General features: G+C 39.6%; 1 protein-coding gene across 1 annotated transcript in view; it reads left to right on the top strand.

The window, feature by feature from the left end:
* Positions 1–13,876, top strand: part of LAMA2 (laminin subunit alpha 2) — a 588,138-nt gene extending 574,262 nt beyond the window's left edge. The window contains exons 64-68 of the mRNA XM_024759015.1: positions 1,396–1,551; positions 4,089–4,242; positions 6,679–6,809; positions 10,446–10,668; positions 12,190–13,876. Of these exons, the coding sequence (XP_024614783.1) occupies positions 1,396–1,551; positions 4,089–4,242; positions 6,679–6,809; positions 10,446–10,668; positions 12,190–12,347 (822 nt within the window). The 3' untranslated portion in view covers positions 12,348–13,876. The remainder of the gene's footprint in view (positions 1–1,395; positions 1,552–4,088; positions 4,243–6,678; positions 6,810–10,445; positions 10,669–12,189) is intronic.
* The last annotated feature ends 2,209 nt before the right edge of the window (positions 13,877–16,085 follow it).

Raw genomic sequence — 16,085 nt, 5'->3', positions numbered from 1 at the left:
GGTGTGAGCACACCAAGAGTCTGAGAATCTGCTACCTCACATTTAAAGGCCTCTGGGGTATCATTTCCACCAACAGTCATCTGGAACAACTTTTTAAATGTTGGCCTTACACCCAGAAGCTGGTACTATTATGGGCACAGAAGGCTCACCTGCCAGCTTACTGTCCTCTTTGGCATGACTGCAAGTAGATAATATACTACCTGATTAAAACGAAAACTCGGAATTTGTCTGTGCACCTGTGGTAGCCTATCAAGTAAAGCTTCCCTAGGTGGACAAATTAAATGTTCAATTTTTAGAGTAAGATATTATTAGATATTGGATTTTATATATTAACATATCTGGACTTGTCGTATCATATAGAAAGCCAAGGAACCTGAAAAAATACAATATAAACGCAAAGTCAACTAATTTGTTATCCAGAAATAAGAAATTTTCTAGGGAGCTTATGACTAGCAAATACTTTATGCAGGAGCTCTCATTAAGGTTTATTCTCATCTCTGGCTAATAGCATAATAAATATGACACTTGAGAAAAAGACACATCGTGGGGCTACAATGAGGCTGGGATTACGCTAAGTAGCCAAATTAAGGAGGGATTTCATCCTTGCAGGTTTTTAGAAAGTTATTTCCAAAACCAGAATAGATCAGTGTAAAATAAGGTCTTAAATTACTCTAATCCTGATGTAGATTCGTTTTTAAACCATTCTTGTACTCCAGCATTTCACAGGGTTACATGCTCCTTTTCCTAAATTCAGACTCAAGGATTTTATGCTCAAGCTAGCCTCCACACTTTTTATTTCACTCTGCCCCAGAAAATAATTCAATCCGCTGCTGTCATTTCAGCCCAGTCAGCCTTCCATCTTCCTCCCTGACTTTGTACTGATCAGCTGCTGCCGAAATGGCAGTGCAGCCCGGATGCACTGCATTCCTGCAGTTCTGCACGAGAAGTGCCTCTTAAGCAGAGGGATGTAGCATATCTGAAATTGTGCTGGGAAGGCCAGGCTTTGCTCAATCAAACCAATGAACTTTTGAATTTGGACATGAATTTTGCAGCCCACTCAATTCATGACAGGGCTCTCAATCTGCAAGTTTCCTTACAACAAGCATACCTCTTGATACAGATGCTCACTTGGCTACTACAGAAGAGTCTTCAATCTAAAACTCACCCAGGAAGATTCTCTCCTCTTTTGGAGATGGTACTCATGGAAAAGACAGACTTTGAGACATTCTGTAAACAGATTTAATTTCACTTATATTATGGGTTTAGCACATATTAGGCCCTCAGTAAGTTGTTTCACTTTTTCCTAAGGAATATCCTAAAAGTTCTTATGCTTTATACTCTGCATATTTGAAATTTATCTATGATTGGTGTTAATGACTCCTCTTCTTTTGGTAGATTAAGATTATTCGAATTAAGCAAGAAGGAATTATTTACGTAGACGGTGCCTCCAACAGAACCATCAGTCCCAAGAAAGCTGATATTCTGGATGTTGTGGGAATGCTGTATATTGGCGGGCTACCCATTAACTACACTACCCGAAGAATTGGTCCAGTGAGTGTCTAATTTGTTTCTTTGTGGCCTAAATAGCTGCCTGAGTCATGAATGTATTTTGAATTATTAGGTCACATTGGCCCATGACCAATTATAGATGAATAGGAAATCATCTTTTCTGAGAAGTGACAAATTTTCTAGACAGATCTGACTATGAGAGGCAATATTACAAAACAGCGTGTGGACCCTGGAGCCAGACTCCCTTGGTTTGAATATGTGCTTAACTGTTAAGTGGCTGTGCGATCTTGAGCAACTTACTTAATTTTTCTTTGAAAAGTTCCCTCTTTTTTAAAATAGTTTAATAATAATAACCAAACAAGCAAGGTTGATGGAAAGATTAAATGAGGTAATACACTTAAAGTGCTTGGAAAAATACCAAGTATACAGAAAGCACTAAGACAACAAGGAAGGTGATAATGATGATATTGATGGTATTGTTTCAGGACTAGAGATTTAGCAAATATTGGGAGATGCAGTATCTAGAGCAGTGATCCCCAACCTTTCTGGCACCAGGGACCGGTTTTGTGGAAGACAGTTTTTCCACAGAGCCGGGGCGGGGAGGTGGAGTGGCACAGGGTGGTTTCGGGATGATTCAAGCACATTACATTTATTGTGCATTTCATTTCTATTATTATTACCTTGTAACATATAAGGAAATAATTATATAACTCACCATAATGCAGAATCAGTGGGAGCCCTGAGCTTGTTTTCCTGCAACTAGATGGTCCCATCTGGGAGTGATGGGAGACAGTGACACCCAAAGCGTGTTGCTTATGTCCAGTCTACTCCGTAAGGTGCAGCTTCATTGTCACTTGCCACTCACTGTTAGGGCTTTGATATGAGTCTGCAAACAGCTGATTTATTATGGTCTCCGTGCAGTCAGACCTCTCTGCTAATGATAATCTGCATTTGCAGCCGCTCCCCAGCGCTAGCGTCACTGCCTCAGCTCCACCTCAGATCATCAGGCATTAGATTCTCTTAAGGAGCGTGCAACCTAGATCCCTCGCATGCACAGTTCGCAGTAGGGATCGCACTCCTGTGAGAATCTAAAGCCGCCGCTGATCTGACAGGAGGCGGAGCTCAGGCAGAAATGCAAGCAATGGGGAGCGGCTGTAAATACAGATGAAGCTTCACTCACCCTCCCACCCCTCACCTCCTGCCGTGCGGCCCAGTTCCTAACAGGCCACAGACCAGTACCATGGGGATTGGGGATCCCTGATCTAGAGTACTGTTATCCAATACTGGAGTCAGTCAGAATTTAAAGTCCTCACAAATTTTGTAAATCAGTATTCACAAAATAATTTTTTGTCAGACCATGTGTCCTGGTTGGCTTCGGAAAGCACTCTTTTAAGAAGCACGGGGATTAGTGTTTTTAGAAAATGCACTCCACACGAGTGTGGTTCGTGTCTGTGCTCAAATCGGAACACGTGACGATGCAGCACCGTTCTTCATCAAAGACAAGTGTTCACGTTGGTTACAATTCTCAGTATCTGACTCCTCTTGCGGATGATCAGTATTACTTCCCCTTCACAGCTATTGGCTGTGCTACGTAGGCCAATCAAAGTGAGAGTCTCTGAACAGAGTCGCAAGAGTGATTAACTTGCATCCCTTAACCCAGATGAAATGTAATGAAGCAGAGTAGGATTGATTTCTTTCTAAAATCCCTAAACTTTGAATGTGTCATGCAAGCTTTCAAGTTTCATGTGTATGTGCATTTTCTTAGGGAAGTATCCACTGCTTTCCTTAGATTTTCATAAGGAAGAAGCACTGAACCGAACCTAATTATCTTTTCAAGTAGAATTTGAACATAGATTGTGAAAAAAATGCATATATAGTAAGGTTAATAAACTGTTACTAGAAACATGAAATAGAAACATAAGAGACTAATTAAAAGTTACAATTTCCATAGGGGCCCAGAGTCTGTCAAACCAGTGGTCCCACTAGAGACGTAGTGTGCAGTATTTAGAATATCAAAACAATCATATTCCAGGCTAGATGCATCCTAGTTCAGCGGTCCCCAACCTTTTTGGCACCAGGGACCAGTTTCGTGGAAGGCAATTTTTCCACGGACCGGGGGGCAGGGGAGATGGTTTGGGGATGATTCAAGCGCATTACATTTATCGTGCATTTTATTTCTATTATTATTACATTGTAATATATGATGAAATAATTATACAACTCACCATAATGCTGACGGGAGACGGAGCTCAGGTGGTAATGTGAGCAATGTGGAACAGCTGTAAATACAGATGAAGCTTCGCTCGTTCGCCTCCTGCTGTGCGGCCCGGTTCCTAACAGGCCAGTCCGCCGCCCGGGGGATGGGGACCGCTGTCTTAGTTGCGAAGCACAACACCGCATTCTCTGCACCTGTGCTCTGAAGCCTGGGCTGATGGTGCCGGTCCAGGCAGTTTTGGAGATGGCCTAGGACAATCGGCAGATGTTTATACACACGGAACCCCCTACCAATGATTGCATTCCACATAAAGGCAAACTTCTGCTAAAACCTGATATGTGTTTCTTCTGACCTGAATGTTTAGGTGACCTACAGCATTGATGGCTGCATCAGGAATCTTCAGATGGCAGAAGCCCCTGCTGATCTTGAACAGCCAACCTCCAGCTACCGTGTCGGGACGTGTTTTGCAAATGCTCAGAAAGGAACGTATTTTGACGGAACGGGTTTTGCCAAAGCAGGTGAGGTGCTTCCATGTCCTTTCTGTTGAATATTAACTAACTAGGTCCAAATATTGACTTCTTGTTTGTGTGGGAAAATAAAAGTCCCTGGGGTCTGAAACTAGCATCCTTTGTTTAAACCAGAAATAAAAACTTTTAGAAGTAATAAGACAGGGCCTCTTAAAGATTAATACGTCCGATTCTGATAAGAAATAAAGTAAAAGGCTATCTGGCGAGTTTATTCCATCTCCTTCCCTGGAGATCAATAATAGCAAAATAAATGTAATTCTACAAGAAGGTTCATATGTTTATATTATGTAATGTATCTACTTTCTAGTTTTCCCCATCTACCTTTCTTTCTGGAGATGAGACGGCATTTTCCTTGCTTCCTCTCTTCAGTTCCTTGCAAGGCTCCATTTCATGCTCTCCCCTCACACACAATGCACACACACTGGTGCCCATTTCTTGCTGATGGAGATGATGACTGGCACCTTTCCCTGACTTTAAGTATCTCCCCCCGTTCCAGTGAGCATTTTCAGCGCAGGTCTGGATCACTGACAGTGGATGTACAATTTGGAAAGAAAAAATATGAAATCACTTGTACATAATAACAAAAAAATCTGACATTAACATACTCTAAGATAGAATCAGTCCTATGGTTACCATAGGAACATGCATTTGCTGGTTAGAAAAAAATTAATGAGTACATAATATGTAGAAGTTAACATGGGAAACAGAAGTAAATAAGATGTCATTCCCTTCCTTCAAGAACATGCTATCAATAGATAAGATTCTTTATGCTCAGAAATCACAAGGAGACAAGTAAAAAATAACTAGAAACTGTAGAAGACACACAAGCAAGGTTCTGTGGATATTTTAAGGAAACATTAATTTGGGGAAATCAGGAAAGGTTTTATGGAGGAATTGACATTTGAGGTAGGTTTAAAAGATGAGTTGAACACACATGCAAAGGTTGGAGACGGAAGAGCAGGGCCCTCCAACAGGGGATACATGGGAAATTTCCCCTGTGCAGAAGCAGAAAACAGAGAAACACAGGATATGTTAAATATTGAAATGTTGGAGGTTATGTTGAACCCCAAATTCCATGTTCTGTGAAAGCCCAAAGCTTTTCTCAAGTTTTCTGCTAATTCAGATAGCTGGCATTAGCTTCGTCAAATTGATGGCAAGCTTCAGCTTCAACTTCTGCAGTTAACAGATTAACTTACCATCCTGCCTGGGCTCTTTTGGTTCAAGATCAAACTGAATCAGAAAATTAGCCACTTCCCCAGTTTCCATAACTCCTGCCATCACCTCAACACACAGTGTAATACAATCTATGTAAGACTTGGGTGGTCAGAGGAGGTTACATTACTGGAAAATATACGACTTCAATTTAAACCTTGACACCTTTGTCCTTAAAAGCTTTCCAGCTACCCAGTTTCTGGGGGTTTAATAGCTTCTTCATTCCCCCTATCCTCTGCTGAATGGCTTCATGTTATTTCTCTCTTTTCCTTATCCTCCTTTCAGGAACAGAAACAAAATCATTGTTTTATTTTGCAGAAAATTCCAGCTTCTTCTACCCTTTATTCTTAAAATCTGCCCTAAGCCCATCTTTGTCCATTCAAACTCATCAAGGTTCTCAGTAGAAGAAAAAAGTCTTTCACATAACAGCTGCCTCCCTTCATTGGAGACAGTTGTGGTTACACATAGCATTTATTTCTTGCTTAATAAATAGGAGACCTGGAAAAAATTTCCATGAGTTTTCCTCTAATAGTTCATGCAGGTCTAGTCTAGCCTGATCTTAATGGATCACTATGTTTCTAAGAAGCATGTCTTAAATACTTGCTAAAAGATTAAGTAAACCAATGAATCAAATATGGAAAATTATAAAGACTTAACTTGATAAACTAGAAAAGTCTATTTATGTCCCAGAATCTTATCCTTCAAAATTGTATTTGTAATTCCTTTCTTTATAAATAAAATGTCTGGGGATATTTGAGCCCTTTCAGATCATCGTGGTACCATGTAGAGTGCCCCAGTGAAATTTTACTGAATAATCATTGAAGTGCTTGACTTCATCCAACAACAAGACTTCTGACAATCACACCTGGCTGCGAGATTCTTTGAGTCAATCTTAGTCTGTGTTCATTCATTCATTCAACAAGTATATATTCAACCTCCACCATGTGTCAGATACTTTGGTGAGCACAGAAATAAAATGGTGAGCAATATAGGCAAAGTCCTTGCCTTCACAGAATTTATATTCTAGGAAGGAAGGCAGCCAAGAAAATAAGCAATAACTATAAATGGTGGAGGTGTAGGCCATACGAAAGTCTGGAACTTACAGTTGTCTAACACATGAATTGAAAGCTAATAAAACCATGGCATTGTACAAATTTGAATTAACAGTTCCTAAACTCGAATCCACAATTTTTTAAAAATGTTTTCACTTTACAGTTGATGGGTTCAAAGTAGGATTGGACCTTCTTGTAGAATTTGAATTCCGCACAACTAGAACCACTGGAGTTCTTCTGGGAATCAGCAGCCAGAAAATGGATGGAATGGGTATTGAAATGATTGCTGAAAAGGTAAGCGTCAGCAGTCTAAGCATTTCTGCGTCTCTTCACAATATTGTCGTTTACACGTAGAAAGCTCTGTTTTCTTTTTAACATCTTTATTGGTGTGTTAGTTTCTGCTTTATAACAAAGTGAATCAGCTATATGTATACATATACCCTCATATCTCCTCCCTCTTCCATCTCCCTCCCTCACACTCTCCCTATCCCACCCCTCTAGGTGGTCACAAAACACCGAGCTGATCTCCCTGTGCTATGCGGCTGCTTCCCACTAGCTATCTGTTTTACATTTGGTAGTGTGTATATGTCCATGCTGCTCTCTCACTTCGTCCCAGCTTACCCTTCCCCCTCCCCGTGTCCTCAAGTCCATTCTCTACGTCTGCTCTATTTTGAAGCCCTGCTCTTGTCTTTGTTGGGAGAAAGCTAGATTGGATCTTTTCATCCTTCTGGATTATCTCAATTCTTGTGTGTTTTCAACACACTTATTTTGTAGACCAGTGTAAACTTTAAATGTGCTAATTCTACGGTAAGCCAACTATGCTAATAATGGCCGAAGTGGTTCTGGATCTCAAGCTAGTTACTGTGTGGTTAAGAGTAAAGTTATTCTCCTCTTTATGAATACATGCTCTATGAAGCTATCAATTCCAGTGGGGAAAAAAAGGGCTTAGATTGTCTAAAATCAGTCTTTGCCTCTTATAACAGGGTAGGCACCTCTCAGAAATGAAGATGTCTAGCTGACATATTGATTGCTCGATTTATTTAAAAGCATCCACATACTATTGCACAATAGAACATATTTATAATAAAGTTATATTAGTAGAATATAAAGTATTGTGCCGGTTTGCTCACAATGGATAATCTAATTCTGCCTTTTCTGTCCCTACCTGCAGTGAGATAACCAGTTTTCATGTACTTTGTACTATAGGGCACAGGTAAAAAGAAGGCAAAGCAATTTCACAAGTTTCCTATTTGCCTTTGCAACAGGAATCATACTTCAGTTCACATTTCCAATCCTAGGGTGCCGTTGCCTCCCAAGAAGAAAAACCACACACTGACCTAAAATACGCTTTCCTTATCCTCCTACCTCCTTCCTCTCAGTCTTCAAACCATCCTCAAAGGCAGTAAAGCAAAAAGATCCAGGAGCACAGAGACAAAAAGGGGGAATAAGCAACACTTAATAGTTTTGACAGGAAAAAAAAAAAGTCTGGAGCTGCCGAAGAGGCAAGAGACTTTTTCTTCCCTCTTCCGTTTCCTGGTGGGCGAGGAGAGGGGATTAAGAGCGCTGCTTAAAGGAGCTCCAGAGACGGGCGCGAGCCGTGGCTAACAGCGCGGACCCCAGAGACGGGCATGAGACGCTAAGGCTGCTGCTGCCACCACCCCAAGAAGCCTACATGAGAGCACAGGTCACTATCCACACCCTCCTTCCGGGGAGGCTGTGAAGCCCGCCACTGCCAGGGTCCCGGGATCCAGGGACAACTTCCCCGGGAGAATGCACGGCGCGCCTCAGGCTGGTGCAGTGTCACGCCGGACTCTGCCGCCGCAGGTTCACTCCGAGCCCCTCCCTCCCCGCAGCCTGAGTGAGCCAGAGCCCCCGTATCAGCGGCTCCTTTAACCCCGTCCTGTCTGAGCGAAGAACACACGCCCTCAGGCGACCTACACGCAGAGGCGGGGCCAAATCCAAAGCTGAGCCCCTGGGAGCTGTGAGAACAAAGGAGAGAAAGGGAAATCTCTCCCAGCAGCCTCAGGAGCAGCGGATTAAATCTCCACAATCAACTTGATGTACCCTGCATCTGCGGAATACCTGAATAGACAACGAATCACCCCAAATTGACGAGTTGGACTTTGAGAGCAAGATTTATTATTTTTTCCCCTTTTTCTCTTTTTGTGAGTGTGTATGTATATGCTTCTGTGTGAGATTTTGTCTATAGAGCTTTGCTTTCACCATTTGTCCTAGAGTTCTGTCCGTCCGTGTTTTTTGTTTTTTTTTTTACATTAAAAAAAAATTTTTTTTCTTAATAACTTTTTTATTTTAATAACTTTATTTGATTTTACCTTTATTTTCTTTTATCCTCTTTCTTTCTACTTTTTCTCCCTTTTATTCTAAGCTGTGTGGATTAAGAAGATGTGGCACATATATACAATGGAATATTGCTCAGCCATAAAAAGAAACGAAATTGAGCTATTTATAATGAGGTCGATGGACCTAGAGTCTGTCATACCAATACCGTATGCTAACACATATATATGGAATTTAAGGAAAAAAATGTCATTAAAACCCTAGGGGTAAGACAGGAATAAAGACACAGACCTACTATAGAATGGACTTGAGGATATGGGGAGGGGGAAGGGTAAGCTGTGACAAAGTGAGAGAGTGGCATGGACATATATACACTACCAAACGTAAGGTAGATAGCTAGTGGGAAGCAGCGGCACAGCACAGGAGATCAGCTCGGTGCTTTGTGACCACCTAGAGGGGTGCGATAGGGAGGGTGGGAGGGAGGGAGATGCAAGAGGGAAGAGATGTGGGAACATATGTATATGTATAACTGATTCACTTTGTTATAAAGCAGAAACTAACACACCATTGTAAAGCAATTATACTCCAATAAAGACGTAAAAAATAATAATAATAATAGTTTTGCCAGATTTTCAACACACAGTTTCAATGCATCTTGTCAGTGTTGCTCTTCACCTGATTATAACCACAGTTCCCTGCAACTTGTCAGGGTGTCGAGTTCCATCACAATGCATATGGATTTCTCACCAAGCTCTTTTTATATGCCAAATTCCGTTGTTACAAATTTCACCGAATATAGCAAAATCTTAACTAATATTTACATCACTGTATAGTTTACAAACTTTTCACCTATTTACTTGCACTTTTAATCTTCTTTTTAAAACCCCTATTTTTCTTTTACCTTGTCAAATGTTTTGCCAAACTGACTGTTTTTAATGTTTCAATATGTTTCTTTTCTTCATCAGCTTCAAAAGAATTCTGCAATCTCAAGTTTCAGGGCCCATTCTGTGTTACTAAAAACAGATTTTTCTCATTTAGACAAGAACTCCTAGTCTAAGTTCTTCATTGTTAAGAATTGAACTGGCCTTCTGGCTCAAAGTCTTTGGTAACTGTGACATGAAACTTGCCCCAAAATGTAATTTATGTAACTCTCAATCCTATATATAAAATAGATTCCGTGAAGGAAAAAATATACAATTAAAACATCAAAATCTTAAATTAAAAAAAAAATCATCCTTTCAAATGAATTTGTAAACCAGATTCCTAAGAACTCCCACACTCTAAAAAGATCTGTGGTAGAATTTTTCCCAGTGTATACTACATCCTTTTTTTGTCACCTGGCCTCAAATTATATTTCACATTTTCTGAAAGCAGAGTTATTTATTACCAGCCTCGTACGTCTTGCCTATTGCTCCCAACGATGTCCGAAAGTAAAGGGCATAATTTCTGACTCCTGGTCATTAAATCTGCATTTTAATTTCTGTCAAGTTTTTTTTTAATTTAATATGCGTAAGTTATTCATTTAAAACTATTTCAGCTAATGACTTTTCTAGAGATAATTTTTACTCTGTGAACCACCATGACACCCTTCCAATGAAACCATCTGTGGCTGTTCAATTTCCTGCTTTCTAGCTTATGTTTCATGTGGACAATGGCGCCGGCCGATTCACTGCTGTCTATGATGCTGGGATCCCAGGGCATTTGTGTGACGGACAGTGGCATAAAGTCACGGCCAACAAGGTCAAGCACCGAATCGAGCTGACAGTAGATGGGAACCAGGTGGAAGCCCAGAGCCCAAATCGAGCATCTACATCCGCTGATACAAATGACCCCGTGTTTGTCGGAGGGTTCCCAGGTGAGTGTTGCCTACCCCAGCAAGAATATCTTTGCTCTGTTTTGTTAGTAGTTTTGAACACATTTATATTCTATAAATACGTTTAAGAATGTGTGCTTAAGTATACTTGCTTCCTAGCTTTAGAATCTGCTCCAATAAATAATACATTATCTGACATTTCTAGTGTGTAAAATGAGCATTTTACTTACATAAACCACATGGGACTGAACTTTTCATGATTGCCTCCAAAATTTCATTCGTGGGAGATGGAGGCTAGAGGAAATGCATTTGGCTTATAAAGATATGAGGCATTTAACAGCAATCAGGGCCAGAATCGGTGTTCTTTCTCATTTTTTAAAAATTAATATACCAGAGGAATCATTAAATGTTATGGAACTTATTTCCTCAAGTTCTGGAAATCATTGGGTTAAACATAGCTAATTTCCCCCTTAGGCTATTATAGAGTTTATATTACAAAGAAACCCAAGCACTAAATCTGCATTCAAAAATACCTCTCCAGCACATTAAATATAGCATGTGAACCACAGAGAGTTACCCAAAGTGCCTATAAACAAGAGTGCCCAACTTGGTAAGAAGTAAGCCAAGAGCCTCTTAAATACTGTAGTAATACAGACTGCTGGAATGGTCTTTCAATATTTTGGCCAGAGAAACCTTTGTCCCCATTTATATAGAGCTCCTCTCCTTAACAAAACAAGCAAAGTGTATATTAAGCAGCAGTTGATGATGGAAAAGATATAGAAGTCATGGGGACCAATTCTGAGTTCCTCTTTCCAAAACTGCTCCTGGGTTTTGGAAAATATCTCCTTCTGGGAATTCCCTGGCAGTCCAGTGGTTAGGACTCTGTGCTTCCACTGTAGAGGGCATGGATTCGATCCCTGGTGGCTCAGAGAACTTAGAATCCTGCATGCCTCATGGCGCAGACAAAAAAAAAATTCGGGGACAAAAAGAAAAAGAAAATATCTCCTGCTTCAATCAGGACAAACCCCAAGGTATTATGAAGGAGGTAATATACTTCTCCATTTACAGTCTACAAAATGGGATCTTAGCACCTAGTAGGCCTGCTAAAAGAAGGGACTCTCTCCTTAAGAAGAGGAAGATTTTGTGTGAGTTCACAACAAACTTAACCATTTGGGATTTATCTTTACAATGGAAGAAAGTAATAAAGTCACCATTAAAAGTCCATGTCCTAATTCAGTACTTAAAGTATTTGATCAGTTACTTCGGTTCATTAAATAAAATTTAATAATTTTAATTCACAACTGTAAACTTGTCCCTTCCAAACCAAATTCTTCGATGTCTTCAAATGTGTAATTATAGATGTCTCCATATTTCATAATACATAACTATAAAAAAGTTGATGTTTCTCTACCAGTTTAACTGTTAGTAAAGCTAAGAACAAAATCACTAACTTTACGTAAAATAGCATTCCAATTGCATCTTAAGCCAACAGCTGACCTTGAAGCATGCTCTTAACATAGTAGCTGAATTTCAAAACTGAGCCCTCCTTGCTTGGTTTTTCAGAGGGCCTCAACCAGTTGGGCCTGACAACCAACATTCGTTTCCGAGGCTGCATCCGATCCCTAAGGCTCACCAAAGGCACGGGAAAGCCATTGGAGGTGAATTTTGTCAAGGCCCTGGAACTAAGGGGTGTTCAACCTGTATCATGCCCAGCCAACTAATAAAAATAAGTTCAACTCCAAGAAGGGTCCTCCAAAACAACCGTATCAAGTAAAACAAATGTATTTTACTTATGTATGTTATTAAAACTAATTTGTGCATGCGTATTAAATTCCTTCTGTATTCTGAGGGTGCTAATTCAGATCCCAGACTGAATTTTAATTCAAGTTCTTTCTCAAGTCCATAAATATTAAACCATTTACTGCATTCTAAATAATTGCTTGTTTTGCGTGATTTTAAGGATAAAAGGCAACTGATCATAAATTGTTGAATTTGCAACGTGCCCTGGAGTCATCTCAAGAAGAGCTCAGATGTAATTTGTGAAGGCAACACTTTTTTTACTAACTCCTATTAATACTTCTGTTATCCTTTTTCCATGTACGTCAGCTTTGGCTTTCTGTCGGGCCACTGAAAACACAGTGGGTTTCGGGTGTGTGATGGGAGGAAATGAGCTCCCTTTCCCCGTGTTTGCGAAAAGCATTAGCATGTCATTTCCCTGATCCAGATTCATTATTGGAGGATTTAACTAGCTACATGAATGGATACCTTTTTAGGCTTAAGGTGGCGAGTATAGATCAGATTCAGGCCAGAGAGCTTAATTACTTGATTTGTTTGTTTGATGATGATTTATAGGCTTTGGGGAGACACCAGAACCAAGCTCCAGAATGACAGTTTAGCACACATTTGATACTACAGTACTGAGGCTCTGGACTCTTTAAGTTTCCAGTGACTATCAATCACAGTTTACAGAGGAAAATCACAGACGAATAATGCTGAAACGCAGTTTTTACCTATGAGGAAACAACAAAGCTGAAACTTAAAAGGCATACACCATTGGGTCTTTTTGAGTTGCAATTTAACCTAACAAATTAATTTCCTAAAAAACTGGTGTTTTCTCCTTCTTTTACCCACTATTTCAATCATCTTCAAAGGGATCTGTGAGAAGACAGGCCTAGATTTTATTCATCAACTTAAAGAAACGTTTCATTTGCCACCTTCAGTAGAAATAGTTGTAGTCTAATAATGCTGAACATTTAAAGGAATAGATTTTCCTCACAGTGGTAATTTTAGCAAAAGAAGAATAATCATCTCTGACAGTGTTATCCACAGGGGAAAAGGAGGTGCTGTTTCTAATCAAGGAGATGGCTAACACACTCTTAGCATTTCATCACTGGCCAGTTGCTTGACCCAATTTGTCCACACAACTTCATTCTAGAGCAAGCAGTCCTCAGCCCTGGCTCCATTTTGTAATTACCAGGCAAGCTTTCAAAGAACTGGTGCCTGGTCCAGCGATTCTGATAGCCTAAGCATGAAGATTTTGAAAAAGCTTCCCAGGCAATTCTGAAGTGCCATCAGGATTGAGACCCACTGTTCTAAAGAGAAAAGTTATCCACTGTGGCAACGAAGAATTACGGAGTCATTTGAAAAATCTGCTGTTAACTTTGTCTTGGCCATTTTCACACACAGAAAAAAATAATGTAATATTGTATCTAGTTAATGCCTTTTGACCAACCTCTAAGTAATAAAGTCCTTTGAAAACCAATGTGTTTTGAAAGTGAAGGTATTACTTCTGCACTGGACACTGACATGACTTTTGGGCTTATTCTGGATAATGAATAGATAAGCAGGAATAAAGATGCTAGGCTACTAAACTAAAAGCTAATGCCATTCTTTCCTGAATCTTGAAACAAAAGATACATAAATTTGAAAGCAAAGGTACTTAATCAGCACTCCTATCAGAGTCAAGCCCTGCCGGCGTCAACTTGTACATCAGTGCCTTAGAAAGGCGTAGTTGGAAGGATTCTTTGAGATCAATAAATATAGTGATTCTTAAGTCTAGCTAGACATTAAAATTGCCTTGGGTACTTAAAAAGAAAAAAGAAAAAATCTTACATCTGAGTATCACCTAGACCTTAAAATATAATCTCTGGGTAAGGCCCTAGCATTGGTATTTTCGAAACATTTCCACTTTATTCTAATGTGATTCTAAGGCACCCAGGGAGATTTAATGGTGTGCTCAAAATCCCACATTAGTTAAGTTTACCAAAGTAGTCCCAAGAAATGGATCTGGACCCAAGCAGCTTTCACTAAATCAGGTAATTGGCTAAAGTTGTCCATACAAAATCCACATTCGAAAGTGGCTCATGAATTTGTATGGACAAAGCTTGTCCAAATTCTAAGATGAGAAATAAAGAAATGTTATGAAAAGGAAAAGTTTCTCTAACATATTTTAAACGAATTTTATACCTCAAAAAAAAAACAATTTTTATTTCAAAACAAGGTAAAATGCTTTTTTCACCCAACTTTATCCCCTGTATAATGTCTTCACCTCCTGCCACCTACAGCAATCATAAAGAAAGCAGAATACTTTTCATTTGATTTTTTCTGAACACCCATTCCTACCAGGTTGTCGGCCTTCTTTAAAAAGGTGCTTTGCACTCTAGAAGAAAAACATTTGTGAGGGGAGTTTTATTGAAGTTGCCATGGTGAACACTGCTGACAAAGGAAAGTAAGGAACAGAGCAGATTTCAGCCCCAAATCACCAGAACACTGGCAGACACTTAAAGCTTCAGTGGTTTTAAAAATCATAACTATTTTCTCCTTCTTTGATTTAGCCTATTGTCTCCAACTACAGAACTCTTCTAGATTTTCTGCTTAACAACAGAGAAAAAGACTACTTTGACAAATTTTTAAATCCCTTGATTTTATGTGAGTTATTTAGTGAATTATTTTGTATATAAAATTGGTAACTACAATTAACGTGAAAACAAAACACAATACTCAGTCTTCATAAGTACAGAAGAAGGTAGTCTTCTTTTCCACTACCATTTGCAAAGAATGTGACTTGTTACTGATGCAACTTTTTTATCTGTTTTTCAATCTTTTCATCTGTGTTGAGTCAAGAGAGAAATACAAACAAATATACTGTACTCATTTGCTGGACCTGAGATTAGTAGGTACCGCAAACCAAAGGGCACATGAAGGTAAGGGATGCCCCAGGCTGGGCCCTGAATGCCATTATTTTGGAATCTTGACACGCAAGCTGGTGACTCAGATCTCTCTTTTGCATTTGTGCCAGTTATCTAAGTTAACATGACATCTCTGCCCATTACTGAAGTGAAAGTGTGGCATGAATTATCTCCCTCCAAAATTCATGTGTTGAAGTTCTAACCCCCAGTACCTCAGAATGTGACTGTATTTCGAAATGGGTTCTTTCAAGAGGTAATTAAGGTAAGATGAAGTCAAATGGGTGGACCACAATCCAACATGACTGATGTCCTTATAAGGAGAGATCAGGACACAGGGCTAGAGAGAAGACCATGTGAAGACACAGAGAAAAGAGGGCCATCTATAAGCCAAGGAGAGAGGCCTCTAGGGAAAAAACAGCCCTGCTGACATCTTGAACTGAGACTTGTAGCCTCTAGGATTGTGAGAAAATTAATATCTGTTGTTTAAGCCAGCCAGTCTGTGGTACTTTGCTATGGTAGTCCCAGAAAGCTATCACAAAGCCTTTCTGCACAGATACACAAGTACATACCTAAAGCATCAGCACATTTCAGGTTCCCTGAAGAGTGACATGTACATCAGAGAAATCAATTGTTTTGAACAGTGACTATTATCACTTATGTAAGTGAATAGAAAAAAAAAATCGAGACTTAAAAAAATATAAAAGAATTTTCACAACATACTTAAATAGAGGAAGTTGGTTTATACATGCTTGGGGATATTAGGAATAGCTA

This window comes from Neophocaena asiaeorientalis, unplaced genomic scaffold (assembly GCF_003031525.2).
Source record: "Neophocaena asiaeorientalis asiaeorientalis breed wild unplaced genomic scaffold, Neophocaena_asiaeorientalis_V1.1 scaffold5, whole genome shotgun sequence".
NCBI classification, from domain to species: Eukaryota; Metazoa; Chordata; class Mammalia; order Artiodactyla; family Phocoenidae; genus Neophocaena; species Neophocaena asiaeorientalis.
Note: the sequence above shows the minus strand (reverse complement) of the source record. Positions and strands in the feature narration are given on the sequence as shown.